Source organism: Falco peregrinus, chromosome 14, assembly GCF_023634155.1.
Source record: "Falco peregrinus isolate bFalPer1 chromosome 14, bFalPer1.pri, whole genome shotgun sequence".
Taxonomy (NCBI): domain Eukaryota; kingdom Metazoa; phylum Chordata; class Aves; order Falconiformes; family Falconidae; genus Falco; species Falco peregrinus.
In genome coordinates, this window is record NC_073734.1 from 5,149,197 (window position 1) to 5,171,112 (window position 21,916).

At 39.6% G+C, this 21,916-nt stretch overlaps 1 protein-coding gene across 1 annotated transcript in view; it reads left to right on the plus strand.

The window, feature by feature from the left end:
• The window catches only part of ZCCHC14 (zinc finger CCHC-type containing 14), a 56,569-nt gene that overhangs the window by 11,301 nt on the left and 23,352 nt on the right, over positions 1-21,916 (plus strand). Inside the window, exon 2 of the mRNA XM_005235469.4 lies at positions 3,904-4,027. Coding sequence (XP_005235526.2) covers positions 3,904-4,027 — 124 coding nt within the window. The remainder of the gene's footprint in view (positions 1-3,903; positions 4,028-21,916) is intronic.

Consider the following 21,916-nt stretch of genomic DNA (forward strand, 5'->3'; position numbering starts at 1 on the left):
CTGCATCTTCTAGAGTCATTAATAAGCCTACAGGCCACTCTGATGTTAATACAACTTATGAGTAACCTAATGAAACTATGGATAGGTGAACAGAGGGTTTTCCTTCTCCCTGACCCTCTGCAAAATGCTGTGCTAAGAGTCAGGTTAGGCATAGTGAAGAAAATTTCTATTGCTTTAGCTCTCTGGGGTTGGTGTTGTATTTGAGTAGTCTTTGCGAACTGTTTCTGCTAATATTCTCAAATTTCAGTGGAAAAATCCAAAATCTCTTGTTCAGATGTCTGATACTGTACCTTCTTAGACCTTGAATGAATCATGAATTTTTCCGCATTTATAAAATGTCACCCCTGTGGTTTGTTATTATACATAGCCTGAACATTTCTGGTTTCTGTGATGCCAGCTTATCCACCTTTGCTGTGGACTGTTACAGCTTTAGAAAACAAACCTTTAGCAGCTCTTGAACAGCAGATGCTTATTCTTTAATGGCATCTTGGCTTTCTTCAGAGATGTTAAAGATCCTAAAAGATCCAAAGCAATTTGCTAACCACTTTTCAGAATCTTCATCTCACTGGAATGCTGTGTTCTTTATTGAGAATCCAGTGAGTACTTACTAATAGTTGCTTCTGTTGACTCCAAACTAGGGATTACAGTAGTGTTCAGATATGGTGAACATTCCTCCCAGAATTTACCTTGTACAGTTGAATTTGGACAAGATCTCCCTGGACATCTACTGTTAAGCTTTTGCCACTGTTTTTCTCAACCGTCTCAGGACAGTATCTTCTCCAGTTCATAGCTGACAGGTTCTGTTCTGTTTTCCTTGGCCTCAAATTAAAAAAATAAATTAAAAAAACCCAACCGAAAAAACCCAAACACACGCTCACATGCCCCGTTACTATTTTGGAAATAAAACTTTGATTTGCAAAACATTTTTTGTTATTTTACTTTCCCTAAAAAAATCCAAACGTTTGCAGTATTGCTATGTTTAAGTCAGTGGAAAAAATTATTTAAAATTTGGAATGAGAGCTTTAAGCAGTCAGATTTACTGGTTATAGCACCATTCAGCTCACTAACAAAGTGCTCCATTTGGAACTAATCAGAGCTTTGTGATTTTTCTAGGCCAATTTGAAACTGCTTTGCTTTGATGTGCAACTGAATCAGATAGTATATGAGCTCAGTCAGTCAAGACATATGGGCTAAATTAATCTTCACCAAGTATAAAAAAATTAAATCTTTATGGAAAGAATTGGAGGTTATGTATAAACAAAATACAAATTTTAAACTGCACGCGATGTTTATTTTAAGGATAGTGGCAAGAAGGGAATACAAGATAGGAGGCAATATATTGTAACAAACTGCTTGTTTAGAGATTTTTTTCCGAGACCACGTGGTGATGTTCTTACTCTTTCAAGTACTGTAAGTGTTTATATTTGCTGATAGTCCTGAATATTTGGAACCTCGTTGTTTAGGATAACATTGTATTGCCTGAACATAATTTTCTAGCTTGCTCTGTGACTCAGTTGCTCTTCTGAAATCTCCCATCGCCAGGAGGATGGTGGTGTCATTGCTCAGTCCACTGGAACTTCCTCCCAGCAGCAATCCACTGGAGTGAGAGTTTAATGAGCTCCAGGAGAGAGGCGGTGTGAGATAAGCTTTGGTAAAGACTGACATTGGCAAGGAGACTTAAACTATTCCCCACCTCTCCCCAAGCTTAGAGTTTAATGGCTAGTCTTTCTAATAGGAAAGCCTAATAACGGAGGTTTTTTTATTGGTGGAAAGCTGTGCTGGAGAAGCATACGAGTAAATATTTTTTCATTGAAAAGCAGACTAACAGTGCTGAAAAGGAAAGCAGGTAGTTGTAATCCTGCTTCCTCCCAACACTCTGCCTTTCTGGATTGACTTCTTTGCACATACAAGCTTTTTTTTTATGGATGTGAAGTAGACAAAGTCTTTCACTTGTGCTGCTGGCTTAAACTGCATATAAATCCGTAAACATTGGTCTTAAAATGGAGCTTACAATAGGTAATTGTATAGAGTAGGGATGTGCTATTTTTGGCTTGCATTGTGTATTCTGATTGATGTCAATATGTAAGGCTAATGATAGGGTGAACAAAGTATTGTTTCAAGCATAAATGATTCTAACTCATGGCGCTGTGTCGAGTAAACAGTGTCTGAGTGAGACTTTTTCCTTACAGGGACCTGTAGTTGCTGGTATTGGTTGCTGTGAATCAAGAATAGTTTCTTTGGTTACGTAAAGATGCACATTTTCTCCTGTGATTTGTAAAAGGCTAAAATCCATGTTAAATTCTAATTACAGCTCTCCATACCAGGATTTCAGGTTGATTCAAAATGTGGCAATTGAAATTCAAGTAAGTTAGTAGGAGTGCTTTTGTTAGTCTTAACTACCTCTTTAAAGCACACTTTCCTCTTAAGATACTTAAACCCTTGTGTTCAAGACTGCTAATGTAACCGTTCATCTACTTCTGCTTCTCATTACCTAGAAAACAAGAGAGTAATTGCCTTGTTATGAGGTAGGCTTCAATGTTACAAGTAGGGTGGTTTTGTGTTGCTACATAATTGTGAATGCCTTTGTGGACAGCAGCTGAAGTGGGCAGTGTTCAGTTCCTCTTTTTCTATTGACTTATGTTTGTTTCTGTAGTTTCAAGTAATGGTGAAAATGTTTTCTTATGCTAAATGCAGTTTAGAAGGTATGTATTGGGTAATGAAGTCCATTCAGATGATGCAGCCTTCTGCTTGGGCATTTTTAGTGTACAGTTTTTCATTGAAATATGATCATGATAGCAGGCTTTTAAATGGCAAAGACAAGAAATTGAGTTTTTTGATAAATTGGAATGAATTTATTGTAATCTGTGTGGAAATACTTTGAAACGCCTTGAGTCTCCATCTGTGTAGATAGGTGACTGTCACGGTTTAACCCCAGCTGGCCACCTAGCCCCATACAGCTGCTTGCTCGCTGCCCCTGCATTGGGATGGGGGAGAGAATCGGATGAGTAAAAGTGAGAAAACTCGTGGGTTGAGATAAAGACAGTTTAATAGGTAAAGCAAAAGCCATGCATGCAAGCAAAGCCAAACAAGGAATTCATTACCACTTCCCATTGGCAGGCAGGTGCTCAGCCATCGCCAGGACAGCAGGGCTCCATTGTGTGTAATGGTAACTTGGGAAGACAAACACCGTTGCTCTGAACATTCCCCCATCCTTCTTACCCAGCTGTATATGCTGAGCATGACATCGTATGCTATGGAATATCCCTTTGGTCAGTTGGGGTCAGCTGTCCTGGCTGTGTCCCCTCCCAGCTCCTTGTGCCCCCCCGAGTCCCACCTACTCACTGGTTGGATGGTGTGAGAGACAGAAAAGCCCTTGGCTCTGTGTAAGGGCTGCTCAGCAGTAACTAACGCATCCCTGAATTACCAATGCTGTTTCCAGCACAAATCCAAAATGTAGCCCCATACCAGCTACTATGAAGAAAATTAACTCGGTCCCAGCCAAAAACCAGCACGGTGACATAACATAAAAAGGATATTTTCCAAGATCCCTTTTCCCCTAGTCTTCTTGTTGAAAAGTTAAGAACTGCACTGTGGAGAGGTTAAGGGTCTTGCAATATCTCCACAATTGACTGCTGTGTGACTATTGTTTAAAAAAGAATTATACCTTAAGTAGCTTTTTAGATTAGCCAAGATAATCTAGATTTGTGAATAGCTGCTGACTAAAACAACTTCCCTGAACTGTTACTTGTGGAAAATCAGTAATAACACCCTTTGGTTTCTAAAGAAGCAAACTTCTCCTAACTGCCTTCAAAGTGGTTCTGCTCACTCTGGAAGAAGGTGTGATGTTTGTGCATTCCCTCAGTGTATTTTATTGGATTTTTGTGGTTGTTTTTTTCTTTTCAGGTCACTCCAAGGTCCGAAACCCCCATCAGCAGCGTCAGTAACAGTTTGGAAAATGTACTACATACATCAACACATTCCATTGAGGAGTCGTTACCCAAGAGGCCTTCGGGGAAACACTCCAAAGGTGTGTCCTTTTCCGCATGCGTACTTCTAATGGGGGAACAAACTCATATCTCTTGATGGTGATTAGTGTTATTTTAATTGTGATTGGAGACTGGGATTTTGCTTTACTTCTGGGTTGGGTTGAGCAAAGGAAATCATAGAAAGGTTTTTGTGTAAATGTTAATGTATCAGTGAAAAATGGTCAGCAGCAGACAAGTATGCATATTCTTCTCTTGGGAAAATAAGCAAGACAGTCCCTTATGAGTTGAAATACCACCTTAGCTCTCATGAAGTACTATATTCTCAGAGTTGTTAATACATCTGACTCTCTACCTTCCGTCCTCATAGTAGCAGGTTACTTCTTGGATGAACCATATGGTAATGAGTAGTGCTTTACTGGGGAGAAGAGAAGCCATTTAAAACAGCAGTTAAGCTTCCAATTCCACGTTTCTCTTGTTTCCCAAGAACATAAGTGTAAGTGAGATGCTGAGGGAAGAGGAGGGGAAGACTGGAAAGACCTTGCACCTTTCTCAGCACGTATGCACTCTGAATGTGGTTAAAAAATTAGTTTTATTTTTGTAATGCTATATCACATGCTGACCTGGTCAAAAACTGGGTTTAGCAAATTTGAGTTGATAAGTACGCATTCCATTTCCACACTCCAGGCTATGATTACAAATATTAAAATGCCTAGGTTAAAATCTGACTAACAGTATTTTTGTTTAATGCATACAAAAAGTACTGTTAGGTGGGGGAAGTCTTTGAACTGTAAGCTGCTATTTGTGTAGAATGGCTTTTGTGAACTCTTTGTGGTATTTAGAAAAACAGCTCTATGGCAGAACAAATGCAGGGAAAATATACCATCACATTAGCAGCACTAGTATATTGCCTTCAAACATCATTACAAATATTGTCATGGACCGTATCAATTTTTTTTTTTTAATTTGGAATAGGTCTTCGGAGTTCTGTTTCCTTTTCTGCCACTGGCTTGCTGTATAACGTTGCAAGTAAAGTTTAGCACCATGTAAATGGTGATAAAGAATTTAAAAATACGTCTTTGCTCGGTGGAACTGATACAGATTGGAAAGGGTTAAATGTCCCAAGGAAATGTTCTTAGCTTGCCTCCACCAGACATCCTTTTCTTTGACATCCTCAACTATAATCCTAGTAGCTGTAAGTAACAATAATTTTTTACAGTGGAATAGTGCTGTAAGTAGCTATTTCTCCAGCTGTAAAAACTATCAGGGTAGAAGAAAATGCAGTACTAAGCAGAAGCATGGCTAAGTTTGTGGCTTTCATCTGATTAAAAATAGGACAGGGTTCAACACTATTTTCATTTGTACTCTGTGATTGCTATTCCAGTACCATATATGCCAAGATTAGTCATGGTACACGGTGAAAATTAATTAGGTTTTCCTCTCATCTGGTTTTCTCTTATAGAATACCTGCTTAGTTTTCAGGGAATGTAGCTTTTTAATTTATAGATTCCCTTAGTGGTGGTTGGTAAAAGGAGTTTGTGGAACAAATACAGTTTTCTTAGGAACTGATACTCTGCTTTCTGGTTCACCAGCAGCAAAGATTGTGTTGAGCTTTCCTTGATACATGATGATCTGTCTGGTAGGGAGTTCTGTCTCTTAAGATTGGAGCACAACTGAAGATGATTTGCCAGCCCAGAGCAACCATTGCTCGCTTAGAGATTTCTGATTCTTGTGGCAAACAAACAAGTGCTAATTTAGCAGGACCAGCTAACTTTTTAAACTAGAGCATGTGAAATTCAGTCATGAGTGTATGGAACAGACAGGTTGCTTGGCCAGTTGTGTAATTCTTGTGTTGATACTTTCTAGTGAGTCTTGTTCCAGACAGCTTGAGAGGACAGGATTTCTTCTCACTTGTGGTCAGAAATAGTGAGCTGCCTAAGTTCATCATTCCTCTCTTGGCAAAGTACTGGAGCTGGAAGTGTCTCAGTTAAAAAGGCTGTAGCTGAAACAGGAGAAAAATGCAAAAGCTCATGAAAGGTGCAGTATCCATGGTGCTTAGTTGGATTAGAGACAGTTTGTATTAATTCAGTGAATGGTTTTAATCCCGATTTGTAGAAATGTCGGTAATGTAACGTACTCTGTATATGGTTGAACAGTGAATGGGTTTGTAGTAGGCTTGGACCTGAAAGCTATCAGTGGCTGTATTTTCCCTAATCCATGTTTTGAAACTAGCCTTTAGCGTAAACTATTTCAAGTTTCTACATGGGAGAGACACGAGAAGAGTGGACTATATTGCTCAATGCTTTTAAACTATGGTGAACGTCTGTATGCACTTGTGTTTGCATTAAGTGGTTAGCTGGAAACATTCATACATGCTTCATGTAGAGACTTGTCAAATACATAACCTCTGAATAATTTCACCACCCCGTCCTCACAGAATATTGCTGCCTTGGGAAATGAATTTATATATCATGTGTCACTGTGAGAAGTCCATAAACCTTTCCTTTGATCTCAGAGGCCCAGCTAACCATGAGATGTCATCAGGCACTGGGACACTGCATTCATGCTGTAATGCCCAAGTTGGAGTGGTGACCAGCAGGGGCAATCATGGTTATTTAGCAAAATTCACTCGTTTTCCTATGCTTGTTCTTCAGTCTCAGCTAAAGCCCCTTCTCCCTTCTGCATGTATCAGTGCTTAAAGCAGGGTAGACTAAGAAGGACATTTCTGCAGAGTAAAAGTTGTGACACTAGGAAGATCCTGTACCTGTTGACATAAGCATTTCAGGTATCTGTGCTTTATCTGGACTCTTCTGTTGTAAAATAGTTGCCTTGTGCAAAGCTTAGAAAAAAACACAGAATGAGTATTGACCTAGAAGGATGTGGACCTCTTTTGAAGTCTAATAGCTGTAACATGCACTATAAATTGTGTTTTTCAATCATATTTTTTGATTAGTGGTTTAGGATCGTTCACATCTGTGAAAACAAGTTTGGAAGTTGTTTTAACTGGAGGTGACTTTAGGAAGTGGAGACTTTCCCTGTTTTCAGGGACTGTCTGTTGTGCTTATAAGCTGCGGACAGGCTTATTTACAGATTTTTAAGGTATTGACAGATCTCGCTGGTCAAGGAGAAGAGAGGTAAACACAGATGGATTCTTGTGTTACATGTCACTGAGATTCCGAGAGAAATCTGTTGCTAGATCTTTTTTCCACTGTTTGTAGAACGCAGTCAGGTTTTAACTATGGTTTTAATGCTGATCGGAACAAAACTACCAAATTCAGATGAAGGTTGGGCACTTTTTGCGTACTGTGTGTGGGTTTAGTGCCACACTGTCTTCCTGGTTGTTGCTCTAAGCTTTTTTTTCTGCAATGCTACAAGAATTGAACCAGTGCAACTATAGCTGCAGAAGGTGTCAGAAATGTTGATTCTAGTTTTGATGAGATTTCATGCTTGCCTGATAGGTACCTACTTTAGCAACAGTGTAGTGGTGGTCCCTTCTCTAGGCAGGTTGTGTTTCCCAGCACAACACCAACAAAGTCCACAAACTTACTTGGAGGGATTCTGTTAAAGGCACTGATGTTGATTGTTTCAAATTTAGGATTTTACCCTACATTTTTGGGGGAGTTACCTTCAGAACGTTTTCCCAGCAGCAAGTCACCCAGGTGGTTAAAGGTCACTGGTTAAAAGTAGTATATTCACTAGCAGCCTTTGTTTTGTAGGTAGTCCTGTGCAGGTGGCTAAGAGAAATTCTGTTGTTATGCCAAAGTCCAGAAGGAGCGATCTGAGCTATGGGAAGTCCCATTCACAGAGCTGATTTCTAACAAGCCTATGGATGTGGAGTTGTTCTGACCTTGTGTGGCAATTCCCAAAGGGCGGTAGTTACGGCTGTCAATGCTGAATGAAAAATTCAGCTTATTTTGTATTTTTCTAAAAAAGCAATAGGAATTTCCCGTACACCAGGGATGTTACTCGTTACTCTTCCTGTAAAGTTCCAAGCAGAATGATTTGGCTGTTAAGGGGGATAGCACTGTAGGCAAGTACTACTTTGTGCGTGTGACATATTTTAGCAATGTATTAAACATGGTCAGTGACCACAGCATATTTTCCAAAAGCACAGTGGAATAAAGTACATTAGACCAGATGTTGAAGTACAGAACAAAAGAATCTTTATAATAAAGGCAGTGCAAGTTGCAAAACATTACAGTATGAAGACTGCGTCTTCATACCATAATTTCTCATAATACTGAGTAAAATTTTGATTTGTCACAGCCTCTGTTTTAAATTTTCTGCAGTGGAAGTTCTGTGTTGGTATTTATAAGATGCTTATTACTGCTGTGAGGCTTTGCAGGTGGCACTTACCACTGTTTTCCTTCATAAAGCAGTCTGGAAGATGGTTTCCTCGACTGAGCAAGTCTAATTTTCTGCGAAGTGACAAAAATCCCCGTTTTTGTGTTTCCTGTATATTTATCTTGCCTTTCCGCTGTTGCCACACAAAACCTCAAAATTGTTTCCAAGCCAGTCTGATTTCAAATGAAGCAACTGTTGAAATATGATCCTTATATAGTGAAGCTGAATCACAATTCTTGCAACACATGCATCTAATGATAGGCACAAACTGCTTTCTGTGGACAGAGAGGAGTAAAGCTTTTTGAAGTAAAATGGGTGCAGTAGGCTTTACTCCACAATATGTACTCCATTTAGTACTCCTGCTGAGCACAGTAAAGCTTCTTGCTTAATTGAAGGTATGCTGCTAGTCCACATACAGGGTCCTGCAAAGCCTCGACAGTGTCCCAGGCTAGAATAGCACATGACTTAGTGGAGAAAAGGAGCCGCAGTCTGTGGACGTGAGGAAAAACAAACTGCAGAGAAAACTCATCCCAGTAATATATTGATTTAATTTTGGATTAATATTAAGATGTAAAATACATCCTTGTCTGCAGTAATCCTGTTGACCTCAGGTAGGTTAAGCTGATTGTTAATGTGCAGCAAGCTTTGGTATCTAAATTATTTCATTACAGTAGGCAGCAGAAATGTGTGGTATAAGCTATCCAGAACTTCTAACCACTATTTTTGCTACCCAATTTATTTTTCTTGGCAAAATGTATTTGTATGGTCTTGCACCTTTTTTGTCTCCCACTTTGACGCATCCTTTTCCCCAAGAAACTAGACTGCAGGAGCTCTCTTAGTTAGTGGCAATCAACAGTCTTTTCATCCTGAAATGTTTGACACCAGTTGTTCAGTCTGTTGAAGGCAAGGAGAAAACAGAGGGAGAATAGCTCTGAAATCCTGTTGGCTAAGAGTCCAGACTTTAGTGCCTTGTTCTGCATTAGTTGTGTAGCTGGATTATTCTATTTTTAAGTAAATACATCATCTCCAACAATATTGGGTCAACTACTGTTAGGGTAGGGCTTAAAGAAGTATTTAGGCTATGATAAACCTTCAGGAAAAATCTTCCTCTACCAACTGTATATAATATTTCAGCTGTTTGTATATGTCTTTGTCCATTTTATCTCTGAAGTAGAACTCTGCTTCTCAACTTCAGCAATGGAGATTGCTAGATCAGACACAAGGCATTGCATTCATGGCTTACTGTCTCTAATATACTAGTGGGTTTATGAGTATCAGGTATTTAGAGTTAATTCTAGAAACCAAATCCAAGGATTAGTGTACTTAAAAAAAATAATAATGTTTTGATGTTGCATATTTTCCCCTGTGCTAGAAGATTATTGTATATTAAGAAATTTCTTGAAGCCTGTATGTTGCATAAATCATGCAGCAGCTTGTCTTATGTAGTTGGAGTGCAGTTAAGGCTGGAGGTTTAATTTTGCAATGGAGACAATACTCATGAGTCTTTAGTTTTTAAAATAAAATAAAACCCACTGCATTTCCTAACAAGTTTTACTGATTGTCCTTATATAGACAGGCATAGATGCCCATTTTATGTCCCCAAAGTCAGAGGCCAAGTTAAGAGCTCACCCTTCGGCTGTGTCAGAGCTGGCAGTAGAGTTCCACGCTCCTGAGGCTGCACCTGGACTCTGGCAAATTTATGTTGTTAACTGTTAATAAGTTAACTTTTATACTCTCTAGAGGTTGGAGTCTGTATTTCTCTGGTGTCCTCGTTACCTCCCTTTCCACATAACAAGACTTGTCAGGAGTGATCTGGGATTGCTGTGACAAGATGCAAAGGGAGAGGAGGGGAGAGCCAGCATGAGGATTCGTCTGACTGAATGAAAAGTAGACTTCTGATCTGCCTACTCATGCAATAATTGTCATAACATTTTTGTGCAAGTATTTAGAGGTGCTCCTTACTGAATTTGTAATTCATGGCCTAGACTCCTTCTCAAGGGCAGCCCTTTGTGGTTCACAGGCACTTTGCATGAAGACTAAAAGGTCTACTACCCCTTGGCCAAGAGCTGCAGGGAGCTGGCTTCAGTGGAAAGTCATGCTGTATATGTTTACCAGCGACTCTTGTGTATTAGAGACTGTCATATGAACTCGGGCATTTCCTATAAGCAGTTTTAATTGTGTATATACCAGGCGCCTCCTTGTCATGTATTCACCTAAAATAATGTTTATATCAAGTATGTACCCAAGGGCATTTTGTTGAAGCTGCTGAGTGGCCCATTCTCTTGAGTCTTGTTTGGGCTTCTTCCTTGGCTTCCCTCCATAAAGGTGATGGAATCTCTGTGTTTGGGTAGCTCTGTCATGCTGTACCTTATTAAACCTTGAGCCTGTTGATGAAATTCACGTGAATTTGGCAAGAGGTATTTGGGAGTTTTTCATTTACAGTAGTGTCTGGATAGAAGAGACTCATTCATGCTTGCATCAAGAGGAGCGGTAAGAACAGTTCAGGCCTTTATCCCATTTTGTTTGCCCAGCCCCTCACGGTGGTAGCTTTTTGTGGACCAGAGGCAACACGTGCTGATTGTTGCCCAGATCAGGACAGTCCTGTGCATGTCACTGTAGGGATGCAAGACTGAACTGGCGTTCTGCAGAAGTAAATGGGTGTGCAAGAGGCAGGTGTCTTGCTGTGGTACTTGTGCCTAAGGAAGGGAGGTAGCTGGTTATGTGTGCATGTTTAGGGAATATGTGGGAAGGTTGAGAAAATTCAAGGTAGATGTGGTAGATAAGGAAACTAGTATTGTCATAGGTCTGTTGTAGGGGATATGAGGCTGGAGTCTGCAGAAAAGACATACAGCATAGGTCCATGGGAAATAAGGCTTTATTTTGCTAATTACTAATTCATCTTGCTTTTATTTATTATTACAAAGACTTGTTCTGAATTTGTGTACCGGGCAATATAATTTTCTTATTAAGCATTAGAAAATGACCAGCTTTCTGCTGAAGTAAGGTTTGACAATGAAGCACTTGATTCTGGAGTACTCTGAAACCTGTTCAATTTGGCTTTAGTGGGAGTTGGATGATAGTTCCGTTTATAATGAATTAGAATCAAGCTACTCTGAAAAATAAAAATGCTAAGAATAGCGTGCTGGTAGATTCAGCCATGCCAAGGAGTTTATCTCACTGTAATGCATTCCTCAGGCAGATTCCTGATCACTGAATCATATAATAGGATGGTTTGGGTTGGAAGGGACCTTAAAGACCATCGAGTTCCACAGCCCCTGCCATGGGCAGGGACACCTTCCACTAGCCCAGGTTGCTCCAAGCCCAGTCCAGCCTGGCCTTGGACACTTCCAGGGATCTTGGATAATGACAGTGTAGTTGTCAGTGTCTTAACATGGGATGATAAACTCGTATTTAATACTATTTGCCTTTTTCCATGGCTCTCCTGAAGCACAGGAGGCAACACTTAGGCATGTATATTCCCAGGAGAACTCTTGTATTGCTACTTCATGTCTGTGAAGTGCTGGAAACGCATGCTATGGCACATTAGTTGTTAATGCAGATGAATTTAATAGCCATTACCTCAACAGCTATGGAAGCAATAGCATGACCTTCTGCCAGTAATGGAAACAACATAAGCAACTTGAGCTTTTTAATTAAAATTGCATTAAAACTGCAAAACCAGTTTTTCCTCAAATCTGTAGGTAATGGCTTAATGCAGTACATCTTCTGAAAAAATGTCGCAGAGTCAGAATAAAATGAGTTGTGAAAACTTTGCCTGATGCACATCTTGGTGGAACTAATGCTTAAACCTGCATTTATACAGAAAAGCCTTTATAAGGCGAGGGTGGGGGGAGAGGAAATTTGAAATGTCAACACTTACTGAAGGATAGAAAACATGTCATGCAGGACTTAAGAGAAAACTTGAAGAAACTTTCAAGAAAAAACAAGGGTGAACATTAACTGCTGAATCTTGTCTCCTGGCAAATCCTGCTGCAGCCTGATGGCAAATAGCTCACTAGGACTGGACATTTCTTTGTCTGCTGCTTGAAGATTGAGCGAGGGATGTGTGAAATGTTCAGAAATGTTCAGCTGTTCATTGCATCTCTTTAGAACTTAACACCCTTTAACATCTGGAAATGTCTGTTTTGAAATAACCCATTTCATTGCCATGTTAAACAGAGGTATACAAGAGTTTAAAATAAATGGCTTGCTTACCCTATCTAGGCTTATGTTTCCCCTAAACTAAACTGGACAAAGAAAAATCGCTTTAAAGAAGAAAATGGGAGTGATTCACATGTGTTCCTCAAATGCCATAATGTCCTTGCAGTCTTTCTTTTTTTTTTTTTACATACTGTCACAAGTGTACTACTGACTAAATGGTAATTTTCATATGTATGGCATACTTAAGAAGCTTTCATAGCTGGTTAGTTGTTAGCTGGTAGATGTTCTTTCCCTTCCCTTGTCAGTTTATTGTTAAATCTCCCATTTTCCAAAGCGTGTTTTTCATTTTCATATACCTTTACATTTAGATTAGTCCTTTTCTCCAAAAGGTGGCTTCCTGAGGGTAATAGGCTTAAAGAACAATAATTTTATTGATAGGTAGCTGGAGTTTTTACAGGTAGCTGCATATACAAGTCAGAAATGTTGTCATCCGTCCCAGATTTTTTAGGTCCAGATCTGAAAATTAATGAGAACTTGAAGTAAATCTTAGGTTTCTTGCCTGATTTTTTTTGATGTCAGCATTAGGATTCTTACACTGAGGCTTTTTCTCTGCAAACATGGGAGGCTGGCAATTTTGGAAAGTATCCGACTATAGTGATTATATAGTCATTGTAGGACTTGAGATAGCATGAGAGGAATTGGTGCTCTTGGCAATTGGAAACAATAAATTCTGGTTTCAAGCAGGGCAGTAAGTCACAGGAGGAGATGCGTTATTGTTAGTACTGATCACTGACATGACATATTGGTCTGGTTTGAAAATGAGGAGGTGGGTGGAGAGGAAGGATGAGAACATGTCACAGAAAAAAAGTTGTTTACTTTGCCAGCAATTTTCTTTGCTTCCCCTGCTACTACAGCAAACGCTTCTCTACTCTGCTTCCCTTCTTTCTAATCTGGAAGTGACCTTATTTAGTAAATGACAACACTTTATTTCCATGGAAGTGATCATGATTTCTCACATTTGGTATCTGGCACAAGGGAACAGATGGACTGCAAAGAAGAAAACGAATGTAATAATACATAGCTAGTTGAAGAGACCTTTTGCAAATGGAAATGGTAACTCATGAGTCTTAACTGCAGGACGTGTGCAGTGAGAGGGGAGGAAACTGGTCATGTTTTTTTAAACGGCATTCTCCTGCACTTTGACTGCTAGCTGATGCCAGCCTTGATTCACAGGTCAGAAGACAGTGATTCTTTTTTTTAATATTTTTTTTGACTGCACATTCAAACTCAGAAGGAGTTAGTGCCTAGTGTCCTTTGAGGATCACTGTGCAAGAGCTACCGATTCTTGTGTTCTAGATATGGCAACTTGTGATTTACTGTAGTCTTGTTTATATATCCGTCCAGCTAGGGTAGTTCTTGCTTCACATCAGGGCTGGCTTAATGTTTGTAGAGCTGTCTGAGGAGAAAACCTCAGGTTTATATCAAAATGTTTGGGACTTTTCTAATTGGTGGTCACAAATGTTCTTCAGAACACTCTGTAGACAGAAGCAAGTTCCTACCCTTTGTTTTGCTTGAATAGTTAGATATTATTTCTTAAATTCTACGTGCCTTCACTGTTTTAGATCTCCTTTTGCTAATAACCAAACAAGAAAATGGTGCTATTAATATTTGGGGTTATTATGAAGAGAATCAAAATGAAGAAAAACTGAAGCTGACAACAGTCAAAGCAATGAAATTCTGTGTATTAATTACATTTTATTTGGGGTTGGTTAAAGAAAGTTGGATTCTTCTGTTTAATGCGGGTTTAAAGTAGTTTTCATCAACTGCATCGGCTGAAAAATGCCAGAGCAGAGCCAGATATTGAGACCTGGATTAAGAGATTTGACAGCTGTATGGGTAATGAAAGCATCTACAGTTGTTTGTGCGTTGATGCTAAGAAGGAAATTGAGAATAAAATCTCATTTGGGGATTGCAGATAGTGGAAACTGGGAGGAGTTTAGGGGGTTGCACTACCCCAAACCTGTATATAGCAGGGTATCTTGTACTTTCCTTCAGCATTTGATGCTGGTGGCCCTGATCTGTACGGTATATCTGTTACTGTGCGCCACGGAGGCAGAGGAGGACACAAATAGTCAGCTTTGGCATTGTTAAGGTGCTTTGTCAGATTTCATTTCTAGTGGCATTTTCCCTTGCTCTTTTATGCTGGAAAGTCATAGGCTGTAATTATGCAAAACAATGGTTTTGATTAAAGTAAATTTTGTTTTTCAGGTGCACGGAAGTGCTAAGCTAAAAAGTTAACGTTTCATTTGCTCTTTCTCAGTTGTTCTTTTATCTCACTGGAAGAAAAAGCAGTGCACTTGCTGTGCTGCATTACTTCATTGCCTGGAGTGGATGCATTTCATCAGTGTATGGTGCAGATGCTATTTTTAACAGTAACTCAAAGGGGTAGCCCTGCTAAAATTACATCATTAATATACACAGCTGAAAGGAAATGGCATAAAACACAACAGTGCCTTAGAAGATTATCTCTATTGTGTTTTCCACTTCTGTGGATGAATTATTCAATGTGTATCAATCAAGCAGACATACAGTTGGACCACCACATTCGCAAAGGATTCAGACTGTTTTCTTGGAAACAGTCCTGTGGAAGAGTGTAGCAAGTGAACTTTGCAAAAACAGTATGTATGAAATGGATATTAGTGGCTTGGGAAGCTCAATGTTTGTGCTCCTTCCTGTCCCTGTTAAATAGTTCAGGGATTTGCTAGATACCCTACTATTGAAAAAGATGGTGGGGAGCTAGAGCTTTGAACTTTAGTTTTGCTAGAAGTGTGTTTTGTTTCATTCTGTACTACATGCTGAAGAATGTGGTGGCGAGTGTGGAGATTCAAAGCCTCAAAGATTTTGAGGGTTTTAGTGGATGGGGTTTTGTTTTGTTTTCTGTTCTTTTTACTTCAGTTCCTGGGCATTCTAACTGCCTTGGCAAATACTAAAAATCTACTTTCGTCCTCTCTTCCCTCTTGTATTTGCTTCATAGATGTGTTACAGAAACAGTTGTCTAATAGTTCTGTAGTATCTCAAAATAAGCTTAAATGCTGAACTAGAACTTTATTCTGCCTCTTTGAGTTACTGGTCAGATCTTGTCTGGGATCCAGAATGAAGGAGCTGTGATTTATACAAAAGTATAAAAGGGAGCAAGAATATTAAAGCCTGAGACCAGCGACCTGAAAATGTACAAGGACATAACTTCCAACAAAAGGAGAACCTCACCGAAGTGGTTATGCAGAAGGATATTTGTTTCTCACTGAACTGAGCACTTGAATGCATTTGTGGCTCTTGGCAAGACTGTATGTACTCAAGGTTTTGCCTATTCTAGATTAGTCCCTTATTCTGGTGTTTTTATGTAGTATGTTAACAGAATATTTTTTCATTGTTAACAAGGTTTTCATGCTATAATCCTTTAGGGGGAAAAAAATTGAAGCTGGTACAAAATGACTTGCTGCTCATGCTTGCTTGTTGTGGCAGCCTGAGTCATGAGTTTCAAGATGCTGATACTGTTCTCAAAAATGCAGAAAACAGCACGTGCATACTTACTTGAGCATTAAACTATGCTGGTCTGGAGTAGCTGTCTTTCAAATACATCTGGCTGTGTGTGTTCATGTGCCTTTGAGTGTGCAATGTGCGTTTCCACTGTATTTTTGCTTTGGAGTTGGAAACTCTTTTAACTCCTGTAGGTAGGTGAAGAAATCCTTCGGCCAAGGTTGGAGCAGCCGGCCATCTGATCCCAGCACTCTGGTGTTTTATCGCCAGATTGCCCTTCAAGCCAGGGCATGCTGGCTGAGCAGCTGCTGTGTTATCATCTCACTGACACGGGTCCATCCATGCCGATATATGGTTACATGCTGCAGCCCACAATCTGTATTTGACTGTGCTGTAGAAAAAAAATTATATCAACATGTTTGTATAATATGCATAATTAATACAGATGTACATGTAGTGGTCAGGTCCTGACAAGGTGACTTTTAAGCTTAAAGTGTTGCTGGGCAAATCCTCACTGGATGCAATTGTGTTTAATTACAAGTGTAATTGTTTTTATGAAGTGGGGACTGGCTCTTACTATATAAGTGGCATCTAGAAGACTTAAATGAATAAAATCTTACGTAACAAAGAACTAATGGGTAGTAGGCAACCTTAACTCAGTTCTCATTTTCCTCATCCCTCCAAAAGAGGTGGCTCATTGTTCAAACTGTGCTCAAAGGTGGCATGTTGCATTATTTCAGTGGTGGGTCTGGTGTGTTGGTGTGAGGCTGGATTTGTCCATCTGTATTTAGGACATTGCTTAAAACTTCTAAGCAGATGCCAGCTCAGATTCCCAGCTGTGGTGACTACCTGAATGTGTCACACTTCCCTGCTCTAGTTTCCTTTCAGGATGCATTGGCAAGGTTTGTATTCTAAGCTCAGGGTAAGTGTTCCATGCAGACGTACAAACTTCAAAGGCTTCAGTAGAATTGGGTTTGTTTCCTCTGGTGATGTTTGGGATGTAGCGAAGCCTGGGTTTTCTGGGGTTTGATACACTGGAGCACAAAAACTGTGATAGGGAGAGGGCCTACACTGCCAAGAGTGTTTTTTGTGGCAAACTGACTTTGCATTTTTAGTTTTGTGGGCGAATATAGCGTTTGGATTAGAACTAATAATCTGGCTCGCCTTGGGTTTGCAGGGGTTCGGTGAATTATGTGCCAGAGAAAATCCTTTCTAGGGAAGCATAAGACCTCTCTAGGATGAGCTGACCTTTTCTTAAAAATAAGAAACAAAGCCAATGTTTTGTTGAAAAGTGATCTAAGAACAGTAAATAAAATAATCACTTCATCAGATAGAACTAGACTAAATATACAACTGCATGTTACTTACCCAGTAAGTATTTATATACGAAGTTGAACATGTCTCCTGATTGCGGAGATATTTTTACTAGCATGAGCTGTGTAATAAGATATGGGTAGCCTGCTTATTTTAATTGCCTAAACAAGAGTGTATGTTAGTGGTTACTGAAGCTGCCTTCAAACTGAGTATTTGGGCTTATGGTCACTTTTGCAGGAGTACTTCTCAAAATGAGCTGCCCGTTCCCCTGAGAAGTCTACTCTACTTACATCGGAGAAGGAAGATGAGTCATTGGGCTGAATCTCTAAGCAAATTGAGTACACAGCTGCCTTCATAACTTACACATGCTTTTCTCAGTTGTATGAAAATAGTTAATTAGCTGCAGTGACATGTAGAACTAGCCAGCCTGGGGAATTAGGCAGTAAATATATTTTACAGATTAAAAACTGAAGCCATTTAAAAACACATCAGTCCCACAGCCCCAAGCAGCAAAATGCGAGCACGTGCTTGGATCTTACCCACTCTGACTAGTCTGAATTTATTGTAGGATACTTTTAAGCCTTCAGCGTTGCATGTGTTTACCTAAAATTATGCTTGAAAATGTCCAAGTGTTTCCGTGGTATTAAAAGCATAGTTGAGGATTCCTTTTTGGATGTGTTCTGCCTGATGCTGAGAGAGACCTCTTCACTTGATTAGAGCAACTTGAATTAAGGAATGTTTTACCTGTTGCTCAGTTGTCCCTACCTAATGTCAAACTCACGCAGCCTTTTTGGCTCTGTATCATGGCTCTCTTTCTGCCCAGAGCATTATTATATATATTTCAACAGCATATCCTGGTAAGTATATGTTTCAAGGCACAGCACCTGTTTAGTGACATGTGTTGGTGCTCAGATGTAGTAAGGCACTGGAGCTGTTACACAAATATGTCCAATACAGCAGGCTTTTCTGGATAATTTATTCTGTATAAGCTTTTTCTGGCATCGGAAAAGAAAAAAGGCAACTTGTAAGGCAGTTGTCTATTCAGTGGCAACGGCAGGCAGTTCAGCAGTAGTACTGCAAAAAAGTTGGTACTCTTGGCCTGAAGTATTTGGTAAGAAAAACCTTCAAATTAGCGTTTGAAGCTGTGTCTTGATTTTGAAAGCAGCTGACTGATTCTTCTGGGGTTTAGATTTTCCTGTCCAGATGGGAGTCTTCTCCAGCCTTTAGTGCAGACAGCGTTTTGTTTTTATTTAAGCTTTTGAATTCAATGAAGTTGCAAAACCTTTCTTTAGGTTGATTGGCTTTTATGGTTGGCTAAAGTGCTGACAGTATCATTCAGCGTTACTCAAAACAATGTATGAATTCAATTAAAAATCTTAAAAGCTAAGATACGCAGATGTTATTTTAGTATCTGCCTTTTTTTGGAGAAACAGAAGAAGGTCACTTAGTTGGCAAGTTAAATAAGCCAAACTGAGGAAGTAGCAGGAACATGAAAACTACTGGTTTGATTGGGGGCGAGTGATACAATCCCAGCATGTTATTGCTTCCTATATCGTGCCAAAAGTAAGCTAAAGTCCTTGCTTTTTTAAAAAAACTGTGTAATTACTTCCTGTGGAATATTGCAGTTCGTAGTCCTCAGCCTTTTTAAAAAATAAAAGTAGGATTAACTTGTAACTTAAATTCATGTTGTAAGTATGTGTTGGTTTTGACCTTAAATATTCTCTAAACTGGAAGAACCCTTATTCCTTACAAAGAAAAATGACAGCTATAAGAGTTTCTTCTGTTAATGTTGCTGTTAACGGAGTTTTTTCGCTATGTCTATGAAGCTTTGATTTCGAGCATCTTCCTGTGTGTTTTTTGTAGAGGCAACAGCCAGCCAGAAGACTTCTTGCTAAAACTATTCTGCTTGGTGACGAGTTTTTCCCTAGCTGTACCTTCCTTTTAAGCAGACACCATGGAAAAGCTGCTGTCTGCTCTTCTACTTCCAATCTGAAGAGATATCAGCAAAAAACTGGACGGTCGACCCTGTTGCGAGGCTGAACTGGGTCCTAACAAGTCCAACATACCTTAAATTCGATGTTTGTTTCTCCCTTTTTCTCCACAAAACCATCTGTCTTACGAAGAGAAGATGAGCTTCACATTGACTTTTAAGGAACCACAAACTCTTAACCTTAAGAGAAGTAAAGGCCAAAAAGTGGAAATGCAGTGAGCAGCAAGTGATACGACGTGCTCAATATCTGCTAACCGGTAGTCCTTGGGTCATGTGCTATGACAGGCGCTGCTTCATCAGCTTCAGTCACAGGGATGGGCGAGAAGTAGGGGCCTCTTTTTGTCCTCTGCTAAATTTTCCCTACTTTGTTTTTCTAAATGAAGGATGTGACGGTAATTAGTTCTGTCGCCTGAATTAGTGTTAGCCAGGCAGAATTAGTTCCTGCGGGATACTTGGTTTAAATAATTTGGTAATCAGAAAATGACTGCTCCATTTGGAATCTCAAGTGAGTGTGGCTTCTTTTCAAGAGTATTTCAATGATTTTTGTATTGCTGTGGTCATTGCTAAGTTTCAGAGATACGGTAGACGTAGTAGTCTTCTCCTGGGAACACAGCCTTTGGTTTCCTGGATGGCTCAGGCTTCCACGGGGTATTTTGAAGGTACCCGGTATGTAGATAAGCAAAGATTCTGCTGTGCTTTCATATCAACCGCAACTTTTCTGCCCTCTTTTGGGAGGGGGAGGTAAATGTGTGTAACTTATGGTACAACTTCAATATTTCTTAGCAGGCAGCAGCTTTATATTTGCACAGAGGGTTTTGGATCACTTAACTGTCCCAGTTACACCTCTTCGCACGATGTTTTCTCAATCCATAACCACTGTATTATGTGGAAGCAGGTTAATATCTTAATAAATTACCCTGCTGTGTCTGGAGAGCTCTGAGAATGAGATGTCATTTCTCTTCACTACTATTACAATAATGGAAGGTCATTGTTAGATGACAACTCAGTGTAGTGAACTGTAGAGAGAATTGCGGCATTCTTTCCTATATTTGACTTTTTTAGAAGTAGTAAAATAAGATCAATTTCAAAAAGAAACACTTGCTTCCTTACCTGTTTTCCCTCACTTTTAAGGAGATATTCCAACACAATTCTCGATGCTCTTGAGCAGAAGCATTTCCCACCCCCCCCCCCCGAACAGCTATAGATAAGCTCACAGCTGATACACACTTAGCACTTAAGTTAAATTTACCTGATACTCTTTCATTTGATACAGTCACATTTTAAGAATATATTGTATATCCTGCCTTTTCACGTTATTTCCCTTCCCCAGAAGCACAGTTTCTGTAAGAGTGAATGTTACATACCAGAGGGCATCTCCCATTCTCCTGTTACTCCATTATTTGGACTGTGGCCCATCAATACTTTGAATGCAGATTGGGTATCTCTTAAAAGGAATAGTTTGTGTGAGTTAACATGTCATGAAACAATCAAAGATGTGTTTTTGCTGGCTGTTGAATAGGGCAGAGTTCAAGTTCAGTGGTTTCAGTGTCATCCTCTTATTATTTAGTGGTTCAGAACCTGCTGGGTCCAAGTTTGAAAGCTCAGAGTGAGGTGTCAGGGATACTCCTCTAGTGAAATCGTCCTCTGAAGAAGTCTCGGGGGACAGATTGACGGTGCCAGCTCTTTCTTGGCTTTAATGACAAAACTATTACAAGCTAATATCGTCATTTGCTGATTTGTTGAAAAGAGTTTTAGTAAACAAATGTGAGACTGACCTGATTTTTAGGTCTTGGGACACAGCATTAACACCCAGGTTCTCAGCAGCCTGGAAGATGCTGATCAATATCAGAGTTATTTAGATCTCAGTTCTCACTAATCTGCTCCTCTTGCAGACTCTGGCCAACCGTTTCTGTATGTGCTTTGAAAAGCTAATATTTGATTCTGCAAGTTTTATTCAGGCCTCCAGTATTCCAGCTGAAGTTTTGAGAAGTAGGAGGCTATGGAAAGAAAATGAATTTAGTTGATGAGAAAACTTAGTTTTGCATGTTTGTGGCAGAAGTTATGTATTTGCTGCTGAGAAGAGTGTATCTCAGGGTTGGGGATTTTTTTCATTCTCCATCATAGGCTAGGGAAAAAAAGCTTTTAAAAACATCAGGAATGTGAAAGTAGGAAGCTGTCTGAAAAACAGGCAAAAAACCCTCTTAAGCTGATGATACTTGTAAGCAGTTTCTCAGCTCCAATTCAATTGATCAGTTGATCTTTTTGTTTAAAAAAAAATAATAAACAGAAAAACCAACAAAACAACCCCTTTAATTTCATGTGCTGCATTGCCATGAATGTGCTTTGAAACTAGCAAATAAACTATTTCTTCTGGTTTCCCTCTCTTGCCTGTATGTATGGGAATATAAACAATGGTGGGTTTGAGGGTTGAAGGGGGAGACTTTGTGGGTTTTTGTTTCCAGTTTCAGTGCGGTCACTTGGGATTACCTTCCAATGTCTAATGGACGACAGTAATTGAGTAATGCTGCTTTTGAAGTATTTCTTCTAGAAAAGCAGGAGGAGGTGGCATGTGAAAGTCTTGGTGTTG